The sequence below is a fragment of the Glycine soja genome, chromosome 5 (assembly GCF_004193775.1).
Source record: "Glycine soja cultivar W05 chromosome 5, ASM419377v2, whole genome shotgun sequence".
Lineage (NCBI taxonomy): Eukaryota > Viridiplantae > Streptophyta > Magnoliopsida > Fabales > Fabaceae > Glycine > Glycine soja.
In genome coordinates, this window is record NC_041006.1 from 37,767,830 (window position 1) to 37,786,821 (window position 18,992).

The 18,992-nt window shown below is 31.8% G+C and overlaps 3 protein-coding genes across 4 annotated transcripts; 2 read left to right on the top strand and 1 right to left on the bottom strand.

The window, feature by feature from the left end:
- The first annotated feature begins 4,490 nt into the window (after positions 1-4,490).
- On the top strand, positions 4,491-9,148 carry LOC114413018 (zinc finger transcription factor YY1-like). The gene is made up of 6 exons (XM_028377166.1): positions 4,491-4,733; positions 5,626-5,684; positions 6,163-6,362; positions 7,233-7,322; positions 7,932-8,075; positions 8,409-9,148. The coding sequence occupies exons 1-6, from the start codon at positions 4,648-4,650 to the stop codon at positions 8,943-8,945; spliced, it is 1,116 nt and encodes a 371-aa protein (XP_028232967.1). The 5' UTR covers positions 4,491-4,647; the 3' UTR covers positions 8,946-9,148.
- Positions 9,149-10,724: 1,576 nt separating this feature from the next.
- LOC114413019 (ubiquitin-like domain-containing CTD phosphatase) lies at positions 10,725-13,502 on the top strand. Its single transcript, XM_028377167.1, has 7 exons — positions 10,725-11,100; positions 11,200-11,344; positions 11,430-11,544; positions 12,007-12,070; positions 12,171-12,336; positions 12,752-13,027; positions 13,147-13,502. The coding sequence occupies exons 1-6, from the start codon at positions 10,847-10,849 to the stop codon at positions 12,995-12,997; spliced, it is 990 nt and encodes a 329-aa protein (XP_028232968.1). The 5' UTR covers positions 10,725-10,846; the 3' UTR covers positions 12,998-13,027; positions 13,147-13,502.
- A 941-nt stretch (positions 13,503-14,443) lies between these two features.
- Positions 14,444-18,992, bottom strand: LOC114413020 (uncharacterized protein At4g06598-like). 2 transcript variants are annotated; one of them, XM_028377169.1, is made up of 5 exons: positions 18,827-18,992; positions 16,728-17,484; positions 16,192-16,267; positions 15,947-16,073; positions 14,444-15,147 (listed from the first exon to the last, which is right to left on the bottom strand). In XM_028377169.1, the coding sequence occupies exons 2-5, from the start codon at positions 17,447-17,449 to the stop codon at positions 14,945-14,947; spliced, it is 1,128 nt and encodes a 375-aa protein (XP_028232970.1). In that variant the 5' UTR covers positions 17,450-17,484; positions 18,827-18,992; the 3' UTR covers positions 14,444-14,944. The 2 variants fall into 2 exon arrangements, with proteins under 2 accessions (XP_028232970.1, XP_028232969.1); XM_028377168.1 differs by having other exon boundaries at positions 16,728-17,469; positions 18,827-18,991.

An 18,992-nucleotide genomic window follows, 5' to 3' on the forward strand; every position in this document is an offset into this window, starting at 1 on the left:
AGAAGGCGTTCCATACGCCGATAAGTTTTTTTATATAGTCGAAAATTATGAGTTTAGAAAATCATGAATCCTCAAATATTTATTTATGAGTTTATAACAGATCTTAATTTTTTCATGAAAAAAAAAAATGAATCATGTGATTTTTTTCGTATTCGATTAAACTTTTTGAACATAATAAATTACAAATCAAAATATACTATTAGTTATAAAACAAAAAATAGCACTAATAACTTTTAAAAGAATACACACTGCAAGACATATGTATATAGAGAGGAATAAAAGATTTCTAGTTAAGTTTTAACTTTCTACAATAATCACTTTTATAAATAAGTTTAAGATAAATTGGTTCAATATTATTAAAAATAATGTTGCTCTTCACCGATTAAAATCTCTCTCAACATCTAAAGATGTATTTAAGTTTACAGATCTTCCTAGATCTAGATCTTTCTAGTGTTGAAGATATCTTCATTTGTATATAGGTGATAACAATTATATTTATATTAATAATGAAAAAGTTAAATATGATATAAGAAGTGTCATAAACAATCACATATATAAAAAGAGTCATCATATACTAAAATGTTTATGTGTTCATAATACATAGCAAATGAAAAATAATAAAAAAGTTATCAAGAATCATGAAAAAAAAATAACTTGTACATGATAAATTAAAGGTTTTTTTGAGATTGTTTTATATATATTTTCAATTGAAAAGTTATATCGAATCCATAGAAATTTATACTAAAAAATATTCACCAAAATCTTTATATTTTTTAATATCCAATGACTTTTTTTTCAGTTATAAAAAATATTAATTAAATATCATTAGATTTCGATGTACTCCTTGAAAATTATGATAATTCCAATTAAATACCAAAATACTTAATAAAATTATTTAAAAGTCTTGATCAAATACCTTAAAACTTTGTTATAATTTTTTAAAAATCATTTAAATCTTGATCCAATACACCTCCTTATTTATTTAAAATGGATTTCAAATATGAAAGACTAAGATTTTTAACCCAAGATTTACATGAAACTCAAAACTTCTCCCAGCTAAATGCCTCCTAAAGTATGAAGCCGTAACATGAAAGATAAAAAAAAATAAAAAATCAAATATACAAAAAGTGTGACAAATTAAAAATAATTTAATGACAAATTGATGTTAAACTTTATAATTTAATATCAAACTCTTTTTTTAAAAATATAATTTATTATCAAATTAGTTTTTGAACATTAAAATTAAATTACATAATCATCTCACATATTTAAAGATATGACTAATCTCTCAAACTTTTTTAATATAAATGGACTAAAATTGACTTTTTCATATTTCAGGAGTAAAATAGATATTTATTTGTTTTGCTAATGACTGCATATACTTTATTTTTATTTTATTTTCTCTCAGATTTTTTTCCCAAGCCAGGCAGAAAACTAGAAATACTATAGGACACAAAATCCACTTTTTGACCATTTAATACTCGAAAGATTGATTAGGCTTGAAGCCTAAAACAGTTCACCATCAATTAATCTATGCACTTGGTAGATAATTATTTAAATGTGAAATTAACATGTATTAGTTTGAGCGAGGCTGTCTGTAAAAAAAGAAAATATAGTTTGAGTGAAATTGAATTTATACTTTTAAATAAAGACTTGAGTTGAAATCTTATAAATAAAAAAATAGAATGAAAAAGCTCATTGAATCAATCAGCCAATTTTTTTAATATAAATTAGTGATTTGTAAAACTAATAATTAAATACTCAAATTTAATATTTTATTTTAAAAAATTTATATGATCCATTCATATTAACATAACATTGTTATAATTTTTTTTTATAGAAAATGATGCGTGTGATAGATTTATTAATTTCATAATAGTTATTTCAAAAATCACAGTTATTATAACTTTGTATTGAGATGGTAACTGTGATTTATATATTTTGTGTAAACAAAATTATCCAGATATATGAAAAAAATATTTGTTTTTATGTTTTCTTTGTCCTTCTAGTTTATTAACAGTGTTTGAATTTTATGAAAATACACACCCATTCAACCTCCATCACTTTCATTGACAATAAACAAATCTACTACAATCTTCATCATTTTTTGAATTAAAAACTCTGTAAACGAGAATTAGTATTCAGTATCCTTTTTTTTATTCTACCTGGTTTGTATAGTTAAGAGTACCCAAAAAAATTAACCAAAAAATTTAACTAGAAGTTTTACAAGTAAAATAACAAGTGTTGGTTTCTTTAAATAATAATAATAATAACATTATTATTATTATTATTATTATTATTATTATTATTATTTGAACTTCGTTGTTAAGGGTTCTAACAAAGTACATTTGTTCCCTTCTTTAGTTTAAAATATCTTAAGTTGCTTTTTAAACAATTAATGGTATGCAGAAGTGAGGTGTCGACCTGATGGAATCATATCTTACACAAGCTATCGATATTTGTCCAAACAAAAGAAAATCAACTTAAGTTATACTATTTTGGATTAAAGTTTAGAAAAAGATTTTTATGAATTCCAATATACAAAAATTGATTCTAATACATCAAATAAAAAAAGAAAAGAATATTACCTTCAAGATAAAAAAAAACATTTTAAAAATCTCCCAATTTTAATTTAAGCATGCACTTATATGATCAATATCTTTAGAGTTACACTTTAGAAGTCTAACTTAAATATGAACATTTTGTTTTGATCCATATAGGACATCAAATCCGTAATTGGCTGATCTAAATTTGTTAGATAAAATGTAAGGTTTGAACTTTAAATTTAGGTAATTTAACTTGACTTAATCATAGCTCATTCTAGATTAAACTTGCAAAATCTAGATGAAATACAATGATTTATTTGAAATATATTAGGAGGAATAGACTCATAACTATCTAAAAATATTTACAACTTTCCTAAAGCTAGTCATATCTAATGAAAAAATAAATGTTAGTGTTTCCATGGAAAGAAAGCAAATGAGTCCCTATAATTGTTCCACTTTGTCCTAAAAAATGTCAAAAAAAAGTTACTATTGGTTGTTGTCAAGCATGAATAATTGTTATTGAATACTTTAAATAGAACTCACATTAAAAAGGAAAAAGAACAAAACAAAAATGTTTAAAATACTATAAGAATTTTAGTGCTAAAACCGACAACCAAATATATGATTGACATGATAATAAAAATCAATTCTAATAATGAAAGTACAACTTGAGCATTCCCTGTAGTGAATCACAATCAAGAAGAAGAGATGTAAAATACACCAAAATTTTATCCAATGAAATACATGAAAATGCATGTCATGTGAGACATCTCCATGGAGAATAACTTATACATATGGAAGCAACCATCATGATAACATGTTCTCATCCAACAACCCAAATCATAATGCAATTTTTTTATAACCTCGTATAACACATAATACAATTGTATCATAACACTTTACCACTAATCCTCACAGGAATAATGACTTGTTAGAATTGTCACGAGAGTTTCAATTACTATTACACAACAAATGAACCTTTGTTCACATGTAGTGTTTTATGCAATGCATCCTCAATGTCTATCTCAATCTCCACTGCTTTTTCCATTATAAGTGTCTGTAAAAAAAGTTTAAAAATAAATATTATTTGAATTTTTTAATGTAATATTAATCACTTTATTTTATTAATATTCTTAATAAATATCATTTTAAGTTTTTAATGTAATATTATATTCACACTCAAATTTAATTTATTTACACATATTTTTTAATTAGTCTAGGTAATTAGTTAGTTAGTTTTTAGTTTAATAAAAAGTGAATACATTGAAAATTTATAAAAATTAAGAAAAAAAAAACCATAACAATAGATATGGTAACAAATTTTGATGGCTTAAATTTTAAAGGGTTGTTTCACATAAAAAGAAATTGATTTAAGTAATAATTATTGATTTGAGTAAGCGAAAAATGAACTGAAAATAGAGAAGTTGATATCAATTTAGAAAATGCAAACAAAATAATAAAAAGATAAAAACACATCAGTTAGAAAAATTGAATATGTATAATAATTAATAAAAAACATGAAATTTATGGTGAAGTTTATATATATATATATTACCTTAAAAAATATGTCCTTCCAGTAAGTATATATTGTAGTAGATTTTAATTTCTATACACTGCTATTGCAATTTTTTTTCACATTATTAATCAATTAGAAATTATAATAATATAAAATTTAAAATAATTATAATAAAACTTAACAAACTTTTATATATAAAATTATATGATTAAATAATAACATGGAAATACATTTTATATTACTATTTGATACACTATTTACTCATACTTTAATACAAAATCTATGATAAATTAAAAGTTATATTTGAATACACAATTAGACAACTTCCAACAATTTAAAATTAATGTACAAACCCCATAGACCTATATTTAAAAAGAAAACATAGATTTTTTATTATTTATTTAAAAGAAAAACAGTGTCTTCTTCCCATTAAAATTAACCCGCGATATCATGTTAGTGAAGAGGGAGAGAGGATCCAAATCCAAGTACGGTTGGGTTGGAGAGAAAATGCGTCCCTGCTGAAAACACCAAACCCTAAAACGCGAAAAGGGTTCTAAGAATTTGCGAAGGAAAGAGCTAGCGGAGATGGAGATTCACTACAGTAACAGCTATTTCGAGAGGCGCCCCATCCTCAAGTCCAAGGCTGCCGCTGTCAAATGGGTCAAAGAATGGTATTCCCAATTTCTTCACGCTCTCATTTTTTTTTATCAGTTTGCATCTTATGTTTTAGGGATTCAATATCGCGTAAAATTGTCTTGTTTATAACGAGGCTCAATTTATAGTCATAGTTCCATTATTTTGTTGTGTTTCAATTACTCATACAAGAGTAATAATACGAAAATATTGTTTAACAAATAATTAGAATTCATGAACAAGTTTTTATTAAAAATTAAAGCAGTGCACATATATATTAGAGTAAGAAATTTTTCCTCGTGAATTTGTACCAATTCAAACAGAGATTTGTTGTTAATTAATAAATTAAATAACTAAAAAAGTTAAGGAATAAAACACAAATCAATCAGTAATTCGCGTGCATTAGTTTTCTTTGTTAAGTGTTAGTTTGTTGGTTTTTCGTCGGGAGGAGCGATCAAACGTGACCTTTTACTCCTTCCCTTCTTTCTTAACCACCCAACCAGCCTTATATCTACTCTGTTATTGTTAATTACTGTGCTTATCGAATTAGCTTTGAGAATTTGGTTGGTTTTGATGTTTAGATGGAGGAGTATGGAGGGGAAGGAGGGGGAGTGCCACTTTTTCATTTATATTAAGCTTTCTCAGTAATTTAGTTTTTTTTTTTTTTTTTTTTGAATGAGTGGAATGAAATAGTAATCAGGGATTATCATGGGACCTTGCTACCATTCTTATTATTTTTATAAACGTTTTACAATTTTCTCGGTTTAGGAATGTGAATGAATGGATATAATGTGTTTAAGGTTAGTCTTTCCATGTTGCTGTTAGATGGAGAGATCAGGTTATAATGTTTTAGCTGGCGGCCATGTGCAGTTTCTGTTATTTTCATATTTCATTTGGTTAAGTGTTATGCTAATAATCAGATGCTGCCAGGGTTCCCCAAGATCTTGTGACAACAGGAGGGAAGTGCATGATCTTAAAATGGGTAACAGGTTGGTCTTTTTTACTACCCAGCAAGCTTACATCTTTGCTCATTCCTGCCCCCATTTGGCCATTCCGTGTCTGTTTACATCTGTGTATTTTATTTTATTTTCTTTTAAAATTGATTGATGCTACTGTTTTTTTAGCTTCTATAATGATACAAAACTTGGTAGAAAATAAAGGGAAACAAGATTTGAGACAGAATTTAACATGGTTTAACCTAATGGCTAATATGCATTGTTGGCATGAGATAATCAGTTGTTTGGCTGTTTTTTGCTGAAGTTGGGTGAGAGGTGGTAACAGTTTGTATGTCTGGAGAGATAGAAGTTATGGTATCTTTTTTAATACTTAATACTAATTCAATAAACAATATTGTTGTAAAACATGCAAAAAATTGATGTTTAGGTGCTTTGCTAAGAGACCACTGTATGGCGATGTTATCATATCATGTTTTGTATCTTACATTTCTCTTTGTTTTACTTTCCTAAGAGGATACCTTGAAGACCTTGAAAGAAAAGGTAAAAGAGCCTTCAGTGCCAGAGCCAGAACCTGAGCCAACTACTGAAGTACTTTTTCTTTGCAGCTATGATGGCTGTGGAAAGACATTCATAGATGCTGGTGCATTGAGGAAACATTCTCACATCCATGGAGAGAGGCAGTATGTTTGTCACTACGATGGATGTGGAAAGGTAGTGGTTTTAATACTTACAGATGCACACCCATACACATGTATTTATATATACATATGTGTGTGTGTGTGCCATTGTATTGCCAAGTTGTGAAATAATAATTTACATTACTGCATGCTGCAAAAGCAGATCAAATTACACTTTGTTTAACCAGTCTCTTATCCAGTGATTAGCCTAAAGCCTATAGCTTTAATGAAACATTGTGTTGATCCCTCTCAAGCATAAACTCTGTTTTTCTTTCATGCCATGAATATAGGTTTTTGCATGTGTTTTCTTTTAGATTGAAGATTACATGTGTATCATTCCCTCTTTATTTTCTCTTCTAGCTTCTGTCTGGATCTCCTGGGTGTGTCATTTCCATTTTAATAAATGATGCTTATTGTTCCACTGTCTATGTCCAATAAGTATAATTATAGGGACTTGGGTATTATGGGTGGCCTAAGTGCCACATCGAGTAGTATAAGATTCTCGGTGGAGTATTTAAATGTTTGGTTCACCCCCCTTAACAGCTAGCTTTTAAGGGTGGGTTCCCCAAGTACTTGGGTAGCTATCATATAACGTGGAAAGGACATTTCATGGGGATATATAATGTTTACAATGCAACTCTGGGGGGCAGGGTTAGGTAAAGTGATCTAAGAACTGCGCTTTATTTGCAGACTTCAGGTATTGGCATGTTATGCTGCATGATTGGAGCATACTTAATTAAAACAAATCATTAAACCTTTTTCTAATTGGTTTATATTTTTTTAATTACACTTTATTTATTTATTTAATGCTATGTATCAAGTTGCAATAGCTTGCTGTGGACTGTGGTTTACTCTAATGGCAGGTCTATTTAGCAGTGCTGAAAGTATTTTGTTCACATTGCAGAAATTTCTGGATAGCTCAAAGTTGAAAAGACATTTTCTCATTCATACAGGGGAGAGGGATTTTGTGTGTCCTCATGAAGGCTGTGGTAAGGTGATGATTTGATCCAATTAAGGGTTTGTTGTTTTCTATGATGGCTTCCTTTCCTTAGTTGGTGTTGCATGTTCTGTGTGTTGTTCTTTATGTTTTACACATTTGGATTTGTGACATTCAAATTAGCTTGATGCTTTCCATCTATTTCTTCCTATCGCAAAGACCATCATGAATTTAGTCTTCAACTGTCCACTCTGAATCTGTTTTGGTCGGAATGTTTTTCTCAATGGAAATTTGGAATTACCAGAGATATTCAAGCAAAGCTTGAGTTCTTAATGGTGAGACCTATGTGTACATAGTCTTTAAATTGTTGATATAGAGGGTAACCAATGAATTTGTAAAATTTTCAAGTTGAATCAATATAGACCAAATGTTGTTTTATAGTTGAGTATATTGTGATTTTCATAAATCTGTCATGAACTCTCTATACACGCGCGCGCGCACACACACACACACAAAACACTTTTAAGTGGATAAATTACTTTATGTATGATATTATCTTCAATTATTATCCACTATTTCATTCTCAGGTAAGTTATTATTAGTCTTTTGCTTTGGAATTTGGATAATGTCTTTATGAGTGTATGTTTGCAATTGCATCTGCTGCAGGCCTTCTCCCTGGATTTCAACTTAAGGTCTCACATGAAAACACATTCCCAAGAGAACTATCATATCTGCCCATATCCAGATTGTGGAAAGAGATATGCTCATGAATACAAGCTAAAGAATCACATTGCATCTCATCATGAAAAGGTTGGGTAGTGTTTCCTATTTGTGTTGCTGGTACATTTTCCTTATTTTTTTACCACTCAGTCTATTAATATTATATGATGCATTTTATTATGTAAAGCATACCTGTTGTCTTAATCCATCCATTTGGTGTTTGTGCGGTAGTTTCATTTGGTTTGTTAGTATATCTCAATACAAATATGTATTATTTCTCTCATGTATATCGTGAATATCTGTATAAAGATGTCTCTAATTCGAAACTGATGAATTACTCCAGTGGATGTGCTCACAAAATTTTGAAACTGTTAACATTTCTTGAACAGTCTTTTGATTTGCAATTTCGACCTTATCTTACAGAATGCATCCGTGGATGTGACAAAGTACACTACTCCCCCTTCAGAGAAGCAAACAAAAACTTCTAAACCATCTGGAGGGGCATATGGTTCTGCATCATCTGACCGTCCCTATGCATGTCCCTATGATGGGTGCGAAAAGGCATACATCCATGAATACAAGCTTAGACTCCATTTGAAGAGGGAGCATCCGGGGCTTATGGCTGATGAAAATGCAGAGCATGCTCAGGCTAATGTTGACAATGAAATGGATGAAGCAAGTGACCATGATGCCTATGTTGCGAAACGATCAAATGGTAAAATTCAGAAGCAGAGTAAGCCTAAACCAAACCTCAAGTTGCCTCCTTCCAAAATTGCAAAACGCAAACTGTCCACTCCCTCTTTAACTGTAAATAAAAATTCTTGGCCCGTGAAAGATGAACCTTTCGATGAAGAAGATAGCGAAGAAACAGAAGAGGATCGTGACAATGTTGAAGATGGTTGGAGATATGCAGGAGGAAACAATGAAGATGATGATGAGGAAACAGAATATGAAGACTGAATCAGTTATGGCATCCTCTATGAAACTTACCTTTTCCAAGAAATATATTTTCTCTTCTACAAAAAAATTTCAGTTGTCTCTTTTTTATTTGGCTGAGGAAATGACATCTTGTCAAACTGTGTGTTGCTGTTACAAGCATTAGGAAGAATTTATATAAATAAAATGCGATTTAAAATGCTCTTAGAGTGCGTTTGGATATAGAATTTTAATCGAGGAAAACAATTTAGTAGAGAATTTGAATTTCTGTAATCTAAAATTTATTGTTTGGATGTTATTTTTTAGAATTTAAAATTTTAGAATTTTAAAACAGAATTTTGAACAACTAAAAATCTGAAATTTTAATTTTTTTTTAAAAGATGAGAAATTAAAATTCTCTTCTTACAGAAAATCGTCTAAGCTCATGGTGTGAGGTATAATTAACACATTAATCATATTTTTTTTCATCTTCATAATTTTAATTTTTTTTATCCAAACACACTTTTAATTCAATTGTCATCCGTTGTCATCACAGGATTCTACTTGAATTTTGTTTGACTTTGAATAAATCTTGATATAGTAGTATAATTCTGTCATCGTGACATGCTATACAAAATATTTTATTATTAGGTTTGTTTTTAAATATTTAAAAGGTGACAACATCAATCTTTTAATAGATTTTAATTTTAAATTAGTTATATAAAATTGTCATTCATTCTTATTAAAGACCAAAAGAGCGATACAAATGGATAAATTTTAAGATATACTGAGCATGCCGTTCACGATTCTCCTAGCCGACCATGGCACCTAGCTCCATCACCCTTTCGAGCTTAGTGCCTGAGGAGTTGTGTATCCCTAGCAATGTTCTTAATTTTAGACTGACCATCGAAGGTAATGAGAATACTTAAATGTTTTTAGACTAATTCAATGTTTAATGGTGGAATTGGTATTAATAAAATTGTAATAATATAATTTCATAGATTTTTAATAGGTCACACACCTTGTGCCAAGTATGAGTTTTAATGAAATTAGTGTTGCTTATAAGAAATCAGATTTTTAATGTTAAGAGTATACACAGAAGTTTAAATTATAATATTTACTTTTAAGTTTTAATAATATACAACAATATTAATTAATAATAGGTTCATATTTGAAATAAAAAGAAAAATAGCATAATTTAAGTTGAATTTTTATTTGTTTAAGAAAAAACTAAAACAATATTATATTAGATGTTTTTCATTGACAATTGAATTGTTGGTCTTTCTCTAGGTTAGTTTTTTGGTATAGGATTAATTGTATTTTTTTCCTCTTATTTTTTTTCTTTTACAATTATTAATACTAAGTAATTCCTCTAAAAAATAATGATTAATCTTTAATAGAGATAATGAGAATGCATAAAATAAATATTATTCTCTTGTTTTTATGATTTGGTGCATTTTGTTCTTCAACTTTTATTTTTAATTTTGGAAGTAAGGCAAAATGTACAGTTTAACTTTTAGAAATCGATAAACACATTAAAGGTGAGGTTTTCCTTACTTACACTACCAAAGTCGTTAAGTTATATGTATTATTTGATTTATAATTATTACTACATTTCTTAATTGAAGTTTTAATAGACTATTGGGCAAATTTAATTTTGATTTGGTATTAAATAATTATTATTTTAGTTTCAAAGTAAAAAAATATAAATATTATAATATTAAAATAAATAATGTAGTATAAGTGATGTCACAGCAAAGAAACAAACAGATGAAAAGAAAGAGAAAATTAATACTATATGTTTATATCTATTAGTATATGACAAAAGAGATTTTTACCCAAATCTGCGGAGCAAGTTTTGTTTTGTTTGGTGTTGTGTTGCACTGTCACTGTTACAGTTGTTGGTGTAAAGGAACAGCGGTGGGTGAGTGAGAGAGGGAGGAAACATGGCTACGGCGTCGGCGTCGGCGTCGTGGGAGGAACTGACGCTGAAAGTGAAATGGAGCGGCAACGAATACACCGTCCGCGTCTGCTGCGACGACACCGTGGGCGAACTCAAACGTCGAATCTGCGAGCTAACCAACGTCTTACCCCTTCGCCAGAAGCTCTTGTACCCTAAACTCGCTTCCAAACTCAGCGACGACTCTCTCTTCCTCTCCCAGCTTCCCCTCAACTCCTCTCTCAAGATGACCATGATCGGGTACGCCATGCCACTACGCTCTCGTTTCGTTTCACACTTTTATTATTAGGGTTTTCTTTCATTACATTTCTCACGAATAATTAATGAATGAAATTTCAGTACTACTGAAGAGGACTTGCTCGTGGATCCCGTGGAGTCCCCTGAGATCCTCGACGATTTGGAGCTTCCCAAGGATGAGGCTGTTGACATCAAAGATATGGAAGTCAACAAGCAGAAATTGAATAGACGCATTCATCAATTCAATGTTCGAGTTGTTGTTCTTTTTTCGCATTTTCATTTTGTTTCTTTCTATTGTAACAAACAATACCTATCTACATAATGTCCTACAGATTGAGCTTCAAAATCCGTGTCGCCAAGGGAAGAAATTGCTTGTTCTGGATATTGATTACACTCTCTTCGATCACCGCTCCACTGCTGAGAACCCTCTTCAACTCATGAGACCCTGTAATTTCATTTCCCCCCTTTTCGTTTTCTTCTTTTTTCACTCAATTAGGGGATGGAGTTTGCTTAAAATTACAAAAATGCCATTTTTAATCACTCAAGTTGCCGAACCTTGGCAACTTTAGTCCTTAGTTTTGTAATTTTAGATGCTAAAAGGATTGTTGGTTTGGTAATTTTAGTGATTAAAATGACATTCTTCGAATTTTAGGAACTAAATTGATCAATGCGGATGATTTCATAGACTAATTTGATTAATTAATCTATTTTTTACTACTATTATTGAACTTAATTGAAAGGCATTGATATTATAAATGTCTTGTTATGTATGGTAAATTTGTTTGACTTTTCTAAAAGTTATCTCAAGAATGATTTCTAATTGGTTGATAGTACAAGATTTTTCGTACTGACAGTTAAACTCGGTATTGTTTCTTTCCTTTCTCTTGTCTGTAACTTTTCCTTTTGCAGACCTTCACGAGTTTCTTACTTCTGTTTATTCGGAGTATGACATTATGATATGGTCTGCAACCAGGTACTGCCATCTTACTTTATCCGTATTCTGTTCTATCAATTTTTTATTCTTTTGGGACAATAATTTGTAATGGAATGAATGCTACATTCACTTCCTGCAGCATGAAGTGGATTAAAGTCAAGATGGAACAACTTGGGGTGTTGGGCAATCCTAACTACAAAATCACCGCACTTCTTGACCACATGGCAATGATCACGGTTCAGACTTCTTCTCGTGGGGTCTTTGATTGCAAGCCTCTTGGTTTGATCTGGGCTAAGTTCCCTGAGGTATAATTATGAATATTATGCAATAAACTAACATGCCATTTATTTTCTTAATGGAAAGTTAACAGGAGTATGTTAGCATATTTGTTCAATCATACATTGCCATCTACAGCCCAATGAATAGTATAATTCTTATGTGGGGAGAAACGGGACACCCAGAAAATACTATTGCTGTAACTTAGTCTTCCTGAAAAACTAAAAAGATGTTGATGCTTGTGAGTATAGTCATAACTCATAAGTGAGATAAACCTAGGTGGGTTATGGAGTTATTGATTCTAGTTTAAAAAAATTGCAAAATGAAACTATTTGACATTCTAAATTGCTGTAATCTATATCTGCTTTTCATTTATTTCTGTATTGTTTCAATTTTTTGCATCAGTCAACATGCCCTTGATGTTGGTTTCTTATTCTATTTCAGTTCTACAATGCTTCAAATACTATCATGTTTGATGACCTTAGAAGAAATTTTGTAATGAACCCACAGAATGGTTTGACAATTAAACCATTCAGGAAGGCTCATGCCAACCGAGATAGTGATCAAGAGCTTGTGAAACTTACCCAGTACTTACTAGCCATTGCAGAGCTTGATGACTTGAGCAACCTTGATCATAATAATTGGGAGTTATTCACAGAGGACAATGCTAAAAGACGTAGGCACAGATAAATGATAATTGAATGCAATAACTGGAATCTGGTAAGCAAGATGCAGCTTCTAGACTTGTAAAAAATTGCAGCTTTATAAGAGACATTGTTCAGCCAGAGGATTTCAGTTTTTTATATCAAGTATTTATGTTTGGACGTGGTGAATGACAGAAAGGAACGGATTTCTTGTAGCAGCTGTTTGGAGTATCTAAGATGATTAATATTGCCTATGCAATTTCTATCCCAGCAATTCCTGAACAGAATTTGATTTGATGCATGAAAAAAATTCTATCCTTTCATAATTTGTTGGGAAAGGGTATAAAGCATGCATGAATTGCAAAATGTGAATGATTAGTTGTGTGACACCTACGGCTGCAACTATTCTCCAAAGTGATCAATTGATTCTAATTATAGACAATGTATTACATGGAAGTTCAATCTCCTTGTGTTTTTCGGCCTATCATGTAATGTAACTTATCGTTGTTCTTGGATTTTATGCTTCATGATTTATAGTCTTTTTTTAGTGATCATCTTCTAAGTAGGGTAATTTTTGTGTGAATAACTCCATTTGGATTAAGTGGGAAAATAAGAGAGAAAAATGATAGGGAGAACACATAGGAGAGATCCAATTTGGTTCGTCTTAAAGTGACTGGAGAAAAAAGTGTATGGTTCTGTTGGTTTTAATAACTCAATGATTTGTTATGGGTTCACTAAGCAAAAGTATCGGATTAGTTTAAAAAAATAAAAATTGTTAAGTCAGTATATTGAATTAGAATCATTTGATAAAATTAGTCTTTGAACTAGTTGATTAAATATAAAGTGACATAAAATAAGATGTTATATATTTTTATAAAACTTTTAACTTTTGTAAATAAAAATATGTTTTAGCTAATTATAGTTTTATGTTTCACTTTATTGAACGTAGTGATTTTTGTTCGAAGTAATTTATTAAAAATTAAAATGAATAGTATAATAATTAAAATAAACACTAACCATCAACCAACTCACTTATTTTACATTTTGGAGGTTTAACTCGACACCACCGGTTTAGTTCTTGACTACGTCCTTCACACTTTGCCTTTAATTCGATACTACCCGCAAGTAAAACGGTGTTCAATATATAAACGGGAACATGAACCACAAACGTGTTGCCCAAATCCCACGGTGTGAATCCAACCCTGACGTCGAGTATGGGCTTTATATCCTTCACCAACGATAGTGGCAAGCCCATAAAGCATATATCTTATAAGATGCGATTTGATATAACAACATATTAGCTCATCAAATGAAAAGTTAAGTTGCTTTGACTTGGAGGACCTTCTAAGATGCGATTTAATATAACAACATAATAGAACATCAAATGAAAAGTTAAGTTGCTTTGACTTGTAGGACCCTACAAAATTTAAAAGCAACAAATAACCTTTAACTAGACCTATAAGTGAAAGCGAAACTTGTAGAAATCAATGACTTAAATAATATCGTAGATCAATTTTCTCATTGCTACCAAACAACATGTTGAGAAAACATTAACTTCAATAAAATCACATTACAAACATTAGCTTAACATTATCCATACAAATAAGACACATTCAAATGGCCCTGAGACTGGACCAAGTTCCACAATAGTGGAGATTAACAAGAGGGGGTATACAGCTACATATTCACTGAAGAAACAGTGGGGGTGAAAGTTTGAAAATGTTGGTTACCACCTCTGGCAGGTCAACTGACAGAAATAGAATAAGATTTCGGCAATGACCACCAGGTGCACATTAAATGGTAATAATAAGTAAATAGAAAACGGAAAGACTAAGAGAAGGCTGAAATCAGCAAAGCTGGCAGGCAGAGAGAGGGCATATGATGGAAATCTCTGCACAATCCCATGCATGGGAAGGGAAGGAAACAATTCTATCGCGGGTGTGGCAACACCGGTTGAATGTAGAGGCAGAACAAGGCTACAGCTACTGCAAATCTAAATTCTGAGAGCAGGGTCTTGCCCTGAATTGGTGTCCTTGTGTTTTAGAGAAAGGTTTGCGAACTGAGATTCGAGGTCTCTACTGTTCGTGCGTCTGTGACTTCCAGATGGTTGCTGTTGTGGCTGTGTCTGTGGTTGCTGCTGCTGCTGATACAATGCACGTAATCTTCCAATCTCTCTTTCCAGTACTTCCTGCTCCACTGAATTTCACATTGCATAGATTTTAGTGTATAAAACATGTTCCTGTGATATCTAATGAAACCAATCATGCTTAAAAAAAGGAACTCATGGGGCCTAAAGAGAACTCGGGCAAGGATTTCAGTTCATATTTTCTTGGTCTCCCCATGGTGTCCCCACCTTTTTGGGAGCCAGACAAATCCCCACTCACTCATCTGAATATTTCGTAGCACGGCTCTGGCCACGTGTTTCCATGGGAATTTGAACCCTGCAATGCAGGAAAAGTCTGCTAGCCACACGCCACACGGTATTAGGTGGCCAACTGAGCCCCACCTCATTTCTTGAAGTCAAATATTAATTCCTAACTTCCATCACTATCCTATATTGCTAGATTCTTCTAATATAGAAAGGTACAAAAGAATGGATTTTTCCCCATGGTTTTGAAGTCCTTGAGCTACAGTTGTGATTTTTTGCCAAATTACTTGAATACAACCCTTAAAAGATCAAACCTCCCATAATCTCACTACAGTAATTCTCTTGCAATCATGCTCTAGCACATAGAAAATAGAACCTGAACTTTCTACTTCCTTGCCACTTATATGATATAATCAAACTTAGATAAACCTTATGTGTTCCTTTTCTATTAATTTATACTATACAATATATCATAAATTCACAAGGATTTCACCAGCTGAGGTATCTAAAGCATATATACACAACTTCCTTGAAATATGTAGTACCCAGATTGACATTTCCAAGTTAAAAAAAAAAAAAAACTTGTGTTACTTGAAAATGGCCAATACTCATATCATAGAAACTTACAATATTTGATAAGCTGCTCTTGTGCTATATTTTCTAAACGTTGCTTGAGTGCTTTATTCTCCATACTCAGGATAAGATTCTGCTGGTTAAGAAACTCGAGCTCGGCCGAGACTTCAGACCCTTCTGCCTATGTTGGTATAGCAAGAAACAGAATCAGAACTTTCGAGTTTCTTACATATTTACATGCACTTTCATAAAATGTCACTCTGCAAACATGCAGGATATTGCCTTGTGCAGAAACCTACCTGTAAAACTTGTACATTCCTTTCCAGCTCAGCTATGTATTGAAGTTTCCGGACCCGTGAACGTTGAGCAAATTGCCTGCATTGCAAGTGTTTCAGAATTTTTTTCCTTTCCATATATAAATTGATTGGTTTCAAAAAAAAATTCTGTAAATTAAATAGAAACAAAAAGAGAAAAACATACCACATTCATCATATAATGAGAAGCATGGTTTAACTGCTTTCTCTACATGACAATTAGTATACCAGCTATAGTAATGCAGACATCACTTTGTGCCACAAACAATTGTTATATAACTTATATCTTTTTCCCTTCTACGTATATGGCACACAGGTAGTATAGTCTAGATTTGATATTATAATAATGTCCAGCCTATTTGGTAAGCCTTAAAAGGGTCAATAATGGGCATGACATGACTTAATGGATTTGCCACAATAAACCATTCAGAACTTGCATCCCCCAAGTTAGATATTAGTGGCATAAAATCAAGCAATCACTGTAATAACCATAAAATAAACCAGAGAAAATAGCTACGTACTGTTTAGCACGTTTTGTATCAGTTTCAGAGGCAGATGACTTTGCATGTGAACTGTCCTTTTTTTCAGGAAATGGTTTTGCATCCTGTAAGCCTGATTCTACTGAATCGTGCTTTTCACTTGATGCTGGTGGAAGACCATCTGCTTCATGTGGTGTACATTGCAATCCTGAACTCTGAAAAGCAGCACTGTCTTTGCCTGAGGGAACACCAACTGGATTTGTCATGGCATTTGAAAAAGAGTCCCATGACCTATTTTTCTGTTTTACGGAGTTCATTTCTGCATAAACAGGTACATGACGAGCATCTTTGCTGCGGTCAAAGTCTTGAGATGACCAAGACGGAATAGACATCATATTCTTATATTTATACTCGTCCTGATTAGCATAATTAATGTTAGATGCATTAACAGTGTCTATGTACGCAAAAGAATCACTTGATGAACGCCGATGGCCACCTCTTCGGACAGGTGTCTCTGGCTCGTTAAGGAGATCATCAAGCCATGAAGGCTGCTCCTCTATAACGAGGCTCTCAGATGAAGTACGTTGGTGGTGTGTGTTTCCATCTCTAGGTCTGTTACCAGCCTTTAAACCAACAGCAGGATTTGGGACATAATCAGCATATGCTTGGGAAACACTAGGAAACGGACTTTTAGGAGGAAGTAGAGGATGCTTTCCAGGATACATAAAATTTCTGAAACCTGATGAGCCCTTTGAATTTGCCATAGAAGCAGAATCAACAATACCTGTCGAATTATACACTACCAAAGAATGTGATCATGTGAATAAATTAAAAGATAAAGACAACATAGAAAATTTTATATTTAAACATAAAATCCATGATTCAACAATGATGATCTGATATGCATGTGTTCTCGATTATAAAATATAAACCATAAAATGCATGTGTTCTCGATTTTATAGCATAGTATCCTTGAAAATGTTCCAAAAATTGAAATTTGGTTTATATGCAAATGTACTCACAGCACCAAAAGAGTAACTGTGCTAGTATCAGAGAATCCACATGTAATGTAACCAAGGAAGCTTTGGGGGAAAAAAAAAGAGCATTTCAGTAATCTCAATAACCATAAATGAGTAAATCTGCATACTTCATCAAGAAAAAAGCCTAAGAACTAAATATCTCGGATCTCCATGATACTATATATTTCATTGGATAAAAGTCCACAACATGTTGGCAGCTTTATGGATTTATCTCTTTCTTTTATTAGCCCAAAATACAATTCTAAAAATTGTCCACCCATCTCACAAACAATCTCAAATTTTCATTTTACATATACATTATTAATCATTTCAGATAGTTGATCAACATTGTCAATCCTTTCCTCACAGTAGAGGAGCATCACACCAAGATTGTCCATTACATTTTCATCATAAGCAATGCACAACTCGTATGAAATAGTATCAAGCACAATAGCAATCCCATCACACATAAATGACATAATATTAACCAATGTTTTAAGTTAAAACCAGTGCCATAATGATAAAAAAAATTACCAGCTTAATTTTCTTCAATAAAAAAAAATCAAACCCAAACACATGCATCTAACAAGCCTGGCATCGCAACAGTAAACTACCAATGTAACAGAATACTCAATAACATCATTTTTTTTTTAAAAAAAAAAGGCAGAAACCGACTTCAAAACTTGGAAGCCACAAGAAACTAGCTAGGGGAAAGAAAATCCAATCCACAAAGAAAAACTTAACCACAATAAGTTAAAAAATAAGAAAAATAAAACGTAGCACCCAATTGCCAAACTTTCTATTTTAAACTTTCATTTTCTCAGGACCCAGATGAAGGGGAAAAAACAAAGATAGAAACTTCACTTTTCTACCTTTCCCAAAGAATCTGCCCAAAACACGCATTCAGAAAACAAGAGGAGAAAAGGATCAACACAGAATTTGAAATTAGCATTTGAAAACCCGAACACGGTGCAATGTGCGACACTGTGGCATCAACAGCGCAATGATTTCAAGCTGATCGAACGAATTGGGAATGGAAATTGATATAGATTCGATTTTCGCAAGCAAACAAAAAATTAAGACAACACCAAAAGGAAAGAAAGAAGAAGAAAAAAAAAAAACCTTTGCAGATTGAAGATTCGAGATCCCGAAATGCAATGGTAAAGGAGCTTGAAATCAAAGCAAAGACTCTCTGTCTCTCTCTCTCTCTCTCTCTCTTAGGGTTCGTTTCTTCAACCACCTCTCTCTCTTTCTCTTCTCTCTGTCTTCTTGTTGAAGCTGGGAAATG

Bases quoted from the DNA above. Each gene is read 5' to 3' on its own strand.
- LOC114413018 (XM_028377166.1), top strand. From the start codon at position 4,648: ATGGAGATTCACTACAGTAACAGCTATTTCGAGAGGCGCCCCATCCTC. The intron at 7,323-7,931 runs GTGATGATTTGA...CATCTGCTGCAG, and splicing joins CTCATGAAGGCTGTGGTAAG to GCCTTCTCCCTGGATTTCAA. The intron at 8,076-8,408 runs GTTGGGTAGTGT...CTTATCTTACAG, and splicing joins TTGCATCTCATCATGAAAAG to AATGCATCCGTGGATGTGAC.
- LOC114413019 (XM_028377167.1), top strand. From the start codon at position 10,847: ATGGCTACGGCGTCGGCGTCGGCGTCGTGGGAGGAACTGACGCTGAAA. The intron at 12,071-12,170 runs GTACTGCCATCT...CACTTCCTGCAG, and splicing joins ATGATATGGTCTGCAACCAG to CATGAAGTGGATTAAAGTCA. The intron at 12,337-12,751 runs GTATAATTATGA...ATTCTATTTCAG, and splicing joins TCTGGGCTAAGTTCCCTGAG to TTCTACAATGCTTCAAATAC.
- LOC114413020 (XM_028377169.1), bottom strand. From the start codon at position 17,449: ATGGCAAATTCAAAGGGCTCATCAGGTTTCAGAAATTTTATGTATCCT. The intron at 16,074-16,191 runs GTAGGTTTCTGC...ATACCAACATAG, and splicing joins GGAATGTACAAGTTTTACAG to GCAGAAGGGTCTGAAGTCTC. The intron at 15,148-15,946 runs GTAAGTTTCTAT...TGTGAAATTCAG, and splicing joins AGAGCAGCTTATCAAATATT to TGGAGCAGGAAGTACTGGAA.